At 32.4% G+C, this 10,270-nt stretch overlaps 1 protein-coding gene across 4 annotated transcripts; it reads left to right on the forward strand.

Moving 5' to 3' along the window:
* The first annotated feature begins 4,044 nt into the window (after positions 1–4,044).
* On the forward strand, positions 4,045–9,654 carry LOC131041997 (aluminum-activated malate transporter 9). Of its 4 annotated transcripts, none has more exons than XM_057975285.1 (8): positions 4,045–4,065; positions 4,206–4,235; positions 5,375–5,759; positions 5,882–6,022; positions 6,109–6,378; positions 6,790–6,935; positions 8,178–8,324; positions 8,969–9,654. In XM_057975285.1, the coding sequence occupies exons 3-8, from the start codon at positions 5,462–5,464 to the stop codon at positions 9,503–9,505; spliced, it is 1,539 nt and encodes a 512-aa protein (XP_057831268.1). In that variant the 5' UTR covers positions 4,045–4,065; positions 4,206–4,235; positions 5,375–5,461; the 3' UTR covers positions 9,506–9,654. The 4 variants fall into 4 exon arrangements, with proteins under 4 accessions (XP_057831268.1, XP_057831267.1, XP_057831269.1 ...); XM_057975284.1 differs by having other exon boundaries at positions 4,047–4,065; positions 4,206–4,244; XM_057975286.1 differs by lacking the exon at positions 4,045–4,065 and having other exon boundaries at positions 4,206–4,258; positions 5,375–5,574; positions 5,683–5,759.
* The last annotated feature ends 616 nt before the right edge of the window (positions 9,655–10,270 follow it).

The raw sequence follows: 10,270 nt of genomic DNA on the forward strand, positions 1-10,270 counted from the left end.
GCGTTAATTTTGTTAATTCTTCTCTATTTGCACTCTATGTATAATGCATGTGTTTATATGAATGTGTGGAGTCCTAGGTGCTGCTAGATGGTGCATCCTTATGGTAGCATGAAACATGTGGCATTGGCATAATCATGCGGTGGATTTGTATGATAAGTGTTCCTTGTACGCAATATGATGGCACATGTTGGATGTATATGGTGTAATGCTCTTTATGGTTTATAGGATATCATGTGTCATGCACGTGCATTATTTGATTCCTTGGTGAAGCATGTCTAGTAACACATTACATGAAATTTATTATATAATTATTGTGCTGGTAGCATTGGGATTATGCTAGTGCTTGGAAATGTCACACAAGATGCTCAAAATTTTCACAAGGTTGAGGGCACATATGGGAAAGGTGTATGAAGTGTCGTGTAAGGTACATGAGGTTGAGGTTATGATTGTATAAACATTTGTGCTTAATAAAAATGAAAGAATAATTTGGAGCATGTTTACCTTTTCTTCAATCCAATGATAATGTATAGAATTACAAAATACATAAATGAAACTGAAAGAATAAGATAAAATTCACACTTGAGTAAATAATTTGAAAATAGGTATATTATTACATGCAAAATGAAGACATAGGTGTAAATTACTAGAGTTAATTTGGTTAATTATTCTCTATTTGTACTTTATCAATAATGTAATTATTTATATGAATATGTTGACTAGGTTAATTTTTAGATGGTGCATCCTTATGGTTACATGGATAATATGGAATTAGTATATTCATGTGGTGGATTCATATGACAAGTGTTCCTTGATGACAAGATGTTGGCATTTTCTAGATGCATATGACGTGACATGCTCTTTTTAGTTTGTACGATGTCATGTTTCATGCATTTATGGTTTGATTCCTTATTGAAGCATGTCTAGAAACACATTACATGAATTTACTTATGTAATTGTTATTTTGGTAGCATTGAGGTTATATTTTGGTGCTTGGTGGTAACACATAAGGTGCTCAAACTTGTACAAGGTTGAGTGCACATATGGGAAAGGTGCATGAAGTGTTGTGTGAGGTGTATAAGGTAGAGTTTGTGCCTGGATCAATTGTTGGCAAATGCACACTCCAATGAGACATTGTAGGTGATTGAAGGTTTTTTCATTGATGGCAATCTTACAATCCTATTACACCAGCAAGGCAATCCACTAGCACCAGCAAAGTCAGATTCTACACCGGCACACAGACCACCGGCACCGGCAGTGAAAGGAAGCATACCGACACAGAAGCCGACAGGAATTTTGATTGTAATTTATTTTGTTTATTATTGTAAAATCATTGTAAGCTATTTGGAAAATTGTAAAATGACTCATATATATAAGAGATCATTGTAGAACAATTAGGTATGCATGGAGGAATGTAATTAGGCGAAATAAGGCAGACCTATTATGCGAATTATAGGTTAAGGGTTTATGTAAGAAGCAGAGCTATAAACCGCTACTGGATCTAGCATAGTAGATGCTATTTTGAAGCAGTACAAGACATTGGATTTATATAATCCAATTGTAAGTCAGTGAGATTTCCCATTTTGTAATTGAGCAGTGAGCTCTAGGCATTTGGCCTTCCTGCATGTGCAAGCCCCTCTTGTAGCAGTAATATTCTCTTATTGGCCAGTAAGTGAATATTGTGGGTCACAAATCCCACCGAGGTTTTTCCCACACCAGGTTTTCTCGTTAAACTACTGTGTTATGGTGTGTTTTTCATGTGGTTGCTGTTATCTTTGTTCATTGCATTATTTGTTGTTTACCGGTATACGATACTAATATGCTTTACATGTTTTAATTCAAGAAAATCAATACATTGGTTAGATACTGATTCACCCCCCCCTCTCAGTATCTGTGGGAATCCTAACATCAATATTTGTGCTTAAAAAATATGAAATAATAATTTGGATCATGATTACCTTCCATCTAATTCTATGAAATTAAAAGCAAACTAGGCACGTTGAGCTCTATATGCAATAAAATTTCTAAATTTAGCTTCAATACTAGCTAGATCATGTTGTATGACTATCCTTTGAAGGAACAAGACCCAATAGTTTACAAGCCCATGCCAATTATCTTGGAGGTTATTCTCTTTGTTCTTGCATCTCCAAGTAATCCTATTACAAAAGGAGTAGAAAAAAGAGGTTATTGCATTAAGTCATTGGTCCACCAAATTACACTATCACAATCTTGTGGTTTAGATAGTGATCTATATATAGAAATAAGAGGGGCCAAACAGTTAGGGTTCTTTGTATAGGACACATCAAAATTAAATATGAGATTGGTTGGATGATTATTGAGAGGAGAAAGGAATGAGATGGAAAAAGGAGTGGGTGATAAAAAAGAGTGTCTAAAAGTGTTGGTTGGATGAGAAAAGCCTGGATATTGGGGAACATTATGAGATAATGGGAGACATAGAATCTATCCAGTTGACTTGGCTTCCTATCAATGCCACTTTTGTACTTTGACCATTTATACCAATGAAGACCTAGTAATTGAGCAACTTGCATTAGATGATTTTAAATACCCAAAGAGTTGTGATAGAGGAGCCCAAAGTCAAATGCCTCTTGTAAGAACTTAATATAACTATTCCAACTATGATAGTAGAAGTACTTCACCATGTTGAAATCTTTTCTATAAACCTAGTAAATGATGAGAAGGTGAGATTCTGGATCCAATCCCATAAGGTGACATAATCCTTGTAGCACTTGGGAACTACATAAATCAAAATCCAATAGTATGTCTCTAAATAAATATTGCACCCCAAAAACAACAAGTTCCTCACCCTTATTAATAATGTGTCTAATGTGCTAAGAAGCTAATCCTCGAATTGTCCTTCAACTACCATCTTCATTAGAGGTCCAAAGGAAAAAAGTTTCTCTAGAAACAACTTGAAGAGCCCATTCCACTGAAAAACATGCAACTTTGACTTATTGCAAAAATATGACAATAGACTTCCAATGCTTGAACGCTTTCTCCTCCTAATTTGACTTTTTTTTCAAGCTTATCTATCTTGCTACTATTGATGTTGCTTTGAACCCCAATATATAACTAATCCATTCATGATTGAAATTTGAAATTTATATATTATTGTCCATTAATAACCAAATTAGATTGATGAGACTCTAGGAAAAAAACATTTTATCCAAAAATTTGTAAGAAAAAAAATGCAATTCACAATACGGTCGTTCACACCTTGAAGATTAAACCTAAGAATCGAATCTGAAATTAATAGTGAAACAAAGGAAGTAAAGGAAATTCCCAAATCCTCTCGACATTTCCTACTTGTCTATGGCACCGAGTAGAATAATTTCTCTCACTTCATCATCGAAGTATCAGTTCTTTCTATCTTGAAACGCGGTGAATAATCGGAGGAGTTAGATCTCTAAAGAATGTAATGCCATTTTGTTAAGGTCAATAAATGTAAACATATTCTATAAAAAGACATGCTCATGAAGCAATCTCAGATACGTGGTCTAAATTTGTCCCAGAGAATCCCTAAACACGAAATAGTGCAGTGCAGCACATTGGAATCCTTTCACTAGTTCCAAGATTTCACTTTGATATTTGGCAAGGAATAAAGGTTATAAATTGATCCAGAACAACTTGTGCCAACCATGGCTTCCATCCATTATTAAACTTCGTAAGTAATCTCCACAAGATAAGAAGACCCACGTCTATCCTTAAAGTTGGTCTCTCAGCCATGTTGGAGTAGATCTTGAAATGACAGAATCGATTCGTTGCCCAAATTCTGTTAATGGTTGCATTGTCCCACCTTTTGATTATTTTCACTAATAAGGAATTTCTTAGGGTCGGCAAAAGACAAAGAATTCTTTTTGTGAGATTGGATTCTATTACAGTCATTATTGGTTCAGAGCATCTTGGTTTTAGCATTAGCATTTGCCACGTGATGGAGTCCACTGATGAAATTCGCTACAACTCAAGATCTCTTTCTTCCTCTACAGTAATGGTGTTCCTACATATAGTCTTACTCCTTGGACTATTTGGTGGTGCGCCCAGCATTTGCAGGTAATGTTTTGGTCTCTTATATGCAATTTTCTTTCTCCAATCTTGGTTTTAAATGAACTTTTTTTCAGTTCTTACAAAAGATTGTAACTTCTGTCTTTAATTTATCGTTGCAAAAATCTTACTTGGTCCTTTTTTCTCAGGTGGTACGTGTCAATCATATTTCTGTAGGGGTGAGCCTTGTGAGTTCTAACAGGTTTTAGTTTGTATTGAGCTTTTAGTTGATGATTAACAACTTTTCATGTTATTTTAGTATGTTATGATAGAGTTAAGGTTTGAAGGGTTTTGAGGCTACTAAATTATGCACTTGATCTTGGTTTATTTAGTGTAAGTTAAGGTTTGAAAGTATTATGTGTATATTTTTTTATTTTAATTGTCTGATCGCTCTCCTCTTCTTAATGATGAATCATTAAGAGTGATGACGGATCACTGAGAGTGATTGGAAAGTCCATTGAAAAATATACATAATTACAACTAAAAAGTTATCATATATTTATGTCATAGATTGTAAAAAATTCATACCAATTATGATTTTGTTATTGTTCTTTTGTTAAATATCAGTTTTATATATTCAGTAGATTAATTTTTTTGTTAGAGTTCTTACAAATCATTCAGTTTTATAATTAAATTGAGAATCACTTCTTTTATTTTATTATTTTATTAATATAATATAAATTTGATTAATTCTTTAACATTTAATTTTTTAAATTATTTATATTTATATTTTTCAAATTCAATTTTAAAATTTTTTATGCTATTTTATTCTTAAATAACATAAAATTTAAATATAAATAAAATGATTTAAACTTAATAAGTATTTTACCATTATATTGTTATATTTCTTATTAATATTGATTAGATACTTAAAAGTAATATTTTACCTTTGAATTGCTGTATTAAATGAATTATCATTTATATTATTAGTTATAGATGCAAAATAAGTATATTCCAATTTATTTTTTTTTTGCACATTTTCAAAGTAGTTTAAATAGTCAATCAACCTGTTTTTAGGTTTTTGTTTTAAGTTTTTGTTTTTCATCACAATAGATGTGATTATTTAGTTTGGTTGGGAATATTCGTATATTCTTCTTCTCAAAATGGTTTGGTTATTTTTTATTTACTTAATTTTACGGTTTATAATGTTTGGTGTGCTGACAAATTTCTGTAAATCTTAAATTAGAAAATTATATAATTTTTTCTCAAATTTAAACCTATATAACCTGGAATTTCTGTGGCTGGCAAGGATCTGTGTGTTTGAGTTTGGACTTGATAGATATTTTATGGCCTCACATATTTTGCAATGATGTTACAGGTGTCTAGGATTGGTGGCCATCTGTTGGTGGGATTGTAATTACAAAGAGTTACATAATATTTGTTTAAACAGAAGAGGGATTGGAGAATGCAGGCAAAAGAAGGTGGGGTGAGCTCAACATCAATTAAGATCAACATTTCTGATCCCTTGTCTAAAGAAAGAAGAGGTGCAACAAGCAAGGTTGGAAAATGCATATGCAGGTATTTGACAAAATTGTGGGAGTTCTGTAAGGAGGATCCTAGCAGACTAACCTTCTCTCTCAAAGTGGGACTAACAATATTCTTAGTTTCATTGCTGATCCTTGTTAGAGAACCCTATGATGTGTTTGGGCCCAATGCTGTTTGGGCAATTCTCACAGTGGTGGTAGTCTTTGAGCAGACTGTAGGTATGATAAGAAAGTAAAAAACAAACAAACAACTAACTAAATTAATAAGCTATTTCTTGTATAAATGATAGAAGTTATTATATTAACACTGGATGATATGAAGTTATTGGTTTTGTTTGAAGGTGGCACTGTTGGAAAGGGATTGAATAGGGCACTGGGGAGTATTGCAGCAGGAGTTTTGGCTCTCCTTGTTGCCCAAATTGCCTTGATTGTTGGAGAGGTAGCTCAGCCTATAATAATTGGCTTCAGCATCTTCTTCCTCGGTATCATACAATCTCTCATCTTATAAGATATTTTGAATTTATTTACTTGTATTTATGTTTGACAGTGAACTTCCATGTTGCTGCAGGCTCATTGGCAACTTTCATAAAGCAGTGGCCATCTATGAGAGAATATGAATATGGGTTCAGAGTGTATATATTCACATTCTGCCTTATAGTAGTTTCTGCCTACAGACTGGGGACTCCTGTGAGAACCACTGTAGATAGGCTTTATTCAATATCTATAGGAGGTGCTGCCCCAATGCTAGTAAGTGCTGTTATCTTTCCCAGCTGGGCAAGCGAGCAACTCCATCAACAGATTGTGAAGAATTTTGAGTATGTCGCTGATTCACTTGAAGGTATGCATGTCTTATATATGTTAGGCTTGTAACCATAAATTTGGGTGATATTCAATGAATATTAATTTGTAGGTGATTAGGAAAACTTGACAGTAAGTAAGATCAAGACAATGCAGATTGAACATCGAACTGGGTCGTAAGAATACTCCTGACACAAAAAAATTTATCACATCCAAAAAAAAAAAAAAAAAAATTTCCTAATCTCTTAATCTCTCAAGTATTATCACAAATGTTGGAACCCTCCATTTAATGGGTCATCCTGTTGAAGAGTTGTGACTAATTGGGTATACCACATACTCGTCAAAAGTAGAGCTGAAGAACTTAGAGTTTCAGATTATTGAGCTTGTCTGTACTAAATTTTATTTATGGCATTGTTTGGGAGCTAAATAATACAATTCTTAACTTTTACAGAATGTGTGAAGCTATACTTGGAGGACGCTGCTTTGGCTCATGCAAGATCTACAAATATCGTGCATGACATGGAATACTGTGATGGAGAACCAGCTTTTAAAAGATATACAACAGCATTGAATTCTTCTGCAAAAGAAGAAACTCTGGTACGTCCTTTGCTGTCAGAATCTGATGGATATCTTTAATAATTTGAGAATTGTAATTTTTATTGTTTTGATATATTTTTTTGTATGGAAGAGAATAGAATATTAGATTTTCCATGGTTGGAGTATAAATGGCTTATGTGACAATAGAATTAATTGATTTTGTTTCGTGAAGTGTTGATTTTTTTGCTATACAATTTAATAATGAATTCTTTTATTCTTTCAACTTTCTATTGACTGAATAAATCTTAATAAAAAATTAATACTAAATTATTTTTATACTTTTAAAATTGTATGAAATAGAATAGAATATTAGAATTTTAGTTAATGGGACAGCAAATTTTGTTGGTTTTTTTTTGTGTGTGCTGATTTTGATAATGAACTGGCATTTTCTCCCCTTGCTAATAAATCTTAAAAAAATATCACTAAATTACTTGCATACTTATTGAAATAATTTAATGCTAATTACGCTATTTATATATTTCAATCAAACCTGCGGTGTTTTCCTTTTAGATATTCTGGTTCCACTTCAAGTGCTTAAAGTATTCGAGGATCAAGTCATTCCTTCGATGACCAGCTTTGATGAATTATGCTTCCTGAGGCTTATCTGCTATGTTCTTTGGCCAATAATGCTTCCACATAACTTATTCGCCTAAGAAATAATCATTCTCCACGACTTAATATGAGTCTGAAGTTGATGGACAATTTGTTTAAAAAGGATGAAGGATTTTTTTTGTGATTATTTGGTTGTTTTTATTTATTTTTTATGATTGGGATTTAATAATTCTTCAAAGTTTCAAAAGTGTTAGATTCTTTCATATTTAAAAACGTTTTTTTAAATGACGAATTTTAATCTTTTTCGACAGGAATTGGAAACAGCTTTTTATTTTTTATAAATATTTCAATGAAAATTTGTGTGTTGATAAGAAATTTAAATTATTATAAAATCACATCTATTTAATAAAAAACTTAAGCTCTGATATTTTTATGATAAATTGAACTCAAATTTTTCTGAAATTTTCACTAATCCATTATACAACACCCTCAAAAAGATCTCTTAAAAATTATTTTATGATCAACACTTTCCAGTATTGTTACACACTGTTCTTTCTTTGCTTAGATTTATTGGGGTATTTATTGCCATTCACACTTATTATTATTTGCCATTATATAAATGAATGCAAAATCTTTTACATAAGAAGGCTTTTTAACTAAGAACAATTTTTTACTGATAACTATGTGCAGGCCAAATCTGCAAAATGGGAACCTCCACATGGAAGGTTCAAGCTTTTCTTCTATCCCTGGTCTCAATATGTAAAAGTGGGTGCAGTACTCCGTCACTGTGCATATGAAGTTACAGCCCTCCACCGCTGCTTGCACTCTGAATTACAGGTGCATATCCTTTCCTCAATGCTTCTGCAAAGCTATTTTTTATATATATATTTTTTTATAATTCAAAAGTTTTTAATTGAAATTATAAATGGGTTAGGTCACAACATGGGACCTCATTGTTTTGAGGTGAACCCACTACATTGATGGTGGTGGGTCAAATCTGTATTCATTGGCACATTGGTCTAGTGGAAGTTTAAATCTTGATAATAACAATGTCTGCACATTAGCAGAACAAAGGTTCAAAGCTTGTGAGCATTTTGATCTAGTGAAAGTTTAAATTTTGATAATAATAATATGGTCATTTAACCATCATATAGAATGATATTATATTTCTTATATGCTTCTGGATTCAGTTGTGTAGAATTTTTTTGCATCAACTTTTCGAATCACACACTGTGATTAATCATCATCATTTTTCCTACAACTCTATCATTCTGATGATAAGAGTGTGATTGGAAACGTTGATGCAAAAAAGTTCTACACAGCTGAATCCAGAAACATATATGAATTTAGTATAAACTGTGAAAATCTTATTTCTCTAATAGATAATATATTTGTTGAATTACTATGTTTCTAGAATTAATTAGATTTCTTTTATCGACCTTTAGAATCACACTATGTTTCTACCTGATTTTGCCAAACAGGCCCCTCAAAATCTGAGGAAGGAGTTTGCAAAAGAGCTTCGAGATGCAAGCACACACGCTGCAAAACTGATCAGAGAGCTGGGAAGCAACATCGACAAAATGCAGAGCTCCTCGTTTGTAATGCTGTTGAAGAAAGTGCACACTGCTGCAGAGCGCCTTCAGAATAAAATTGACACTCATTCTCATCTAGTCCTCCCAAAAACCTCTAAAGAATTGGAGACAAAGCCCTCATTAATATCATATCCTTCTGAAGGCCTCTGTAATGGAGATAATTCTTGTGATGGAGTTGAATTTTCTGAAATGAAAAAGATTAGCCGAAGGCTTCATTCGTGGCCTTCTCTAGAAGTAGACATGTTGGAGGAGGGGCATATGGATGACCATGCTCATGAAGTGCCTAAGATTACAGGCCATGAGAGTATCAATGCTCTCTCATTCATTACCTTTGCTTCTTTGCTCATTGAGTTTCTTGCCAGGCTTGATCATCTTGTTCGCACTGTGGAACAGCTTGGAAAGCTTGCAAAATTCAGCCATGGATGATGGCATTTGATCATCTCTTAGATTATTATTAAGGATTTGATATTATTGTGGGGCTAACAATTAGCTTCCACATGAAATAACTTCTTTCAATGTTCACTGCTATGAACCATATCTAATGGTGGAATTGCCAATAAATTTTTTCTTAATCATGGTGAGTTTGGAAAGCATGGTCTCCTTGGTAACTTGTCAACTCTTGCTTCACACCTATGATAAGTTCTTATGCAAAAAAAATAAAATTCTGACAGTCTTTGTTTCTTAGTTAAAATATTATAGTGGAAGATAATTGATGATTGGAATAATTTAGTTAATCAACCCAAAGAAGTAATAATAATAATTTGAAGTTAGAAATTGTTTTAGAAAGTGTGTTTTTGAAAGGAATTAATATGATTTATTTGTTTTGGGTTTTGGGAATCTTTTATTTTTGTCATATTTCTAGGGAGTGGAATGGCATTGCTGATTGTTTGGTCAAATGGGCTTCTAATCATGGACGGAATATGAGTAGGAAAAATATGTTTAATGTGGTTTATTTTGTAAAATATTTTAATTTTTTAGTAGTGTTTTCCATTTTTTATTATTTTATATGTTCATGTAATTTTACAATGGCACTTGTATTTTTATCAGTGAAAGAAAAAAAACAAAATAGATAAGGTTTTGTTTTCTTTCTTATTCACAACTTTCCTTTCATGGTGTTTAAATGATTTTTTTTAATTATTATTTTGCTAATTGTTTAGAAAATAGATTTTTTTATTTTTTATTTTTTTAAAA

This window comes from Cryptomeria japonica, chromosome 1, assembly GCF_030272615.1.
Source record: "Cryptomeria japonica chromosome 1, Sugi_1.0, whole genome shotgun sequence".
Taxonomy (NCBI): Eukaryota; Viridiplantae; Streptophyta; class Pinopsida; order Cupressales; family Cupressaceae; genus Cryptomeria; species Cryptomeria japonica.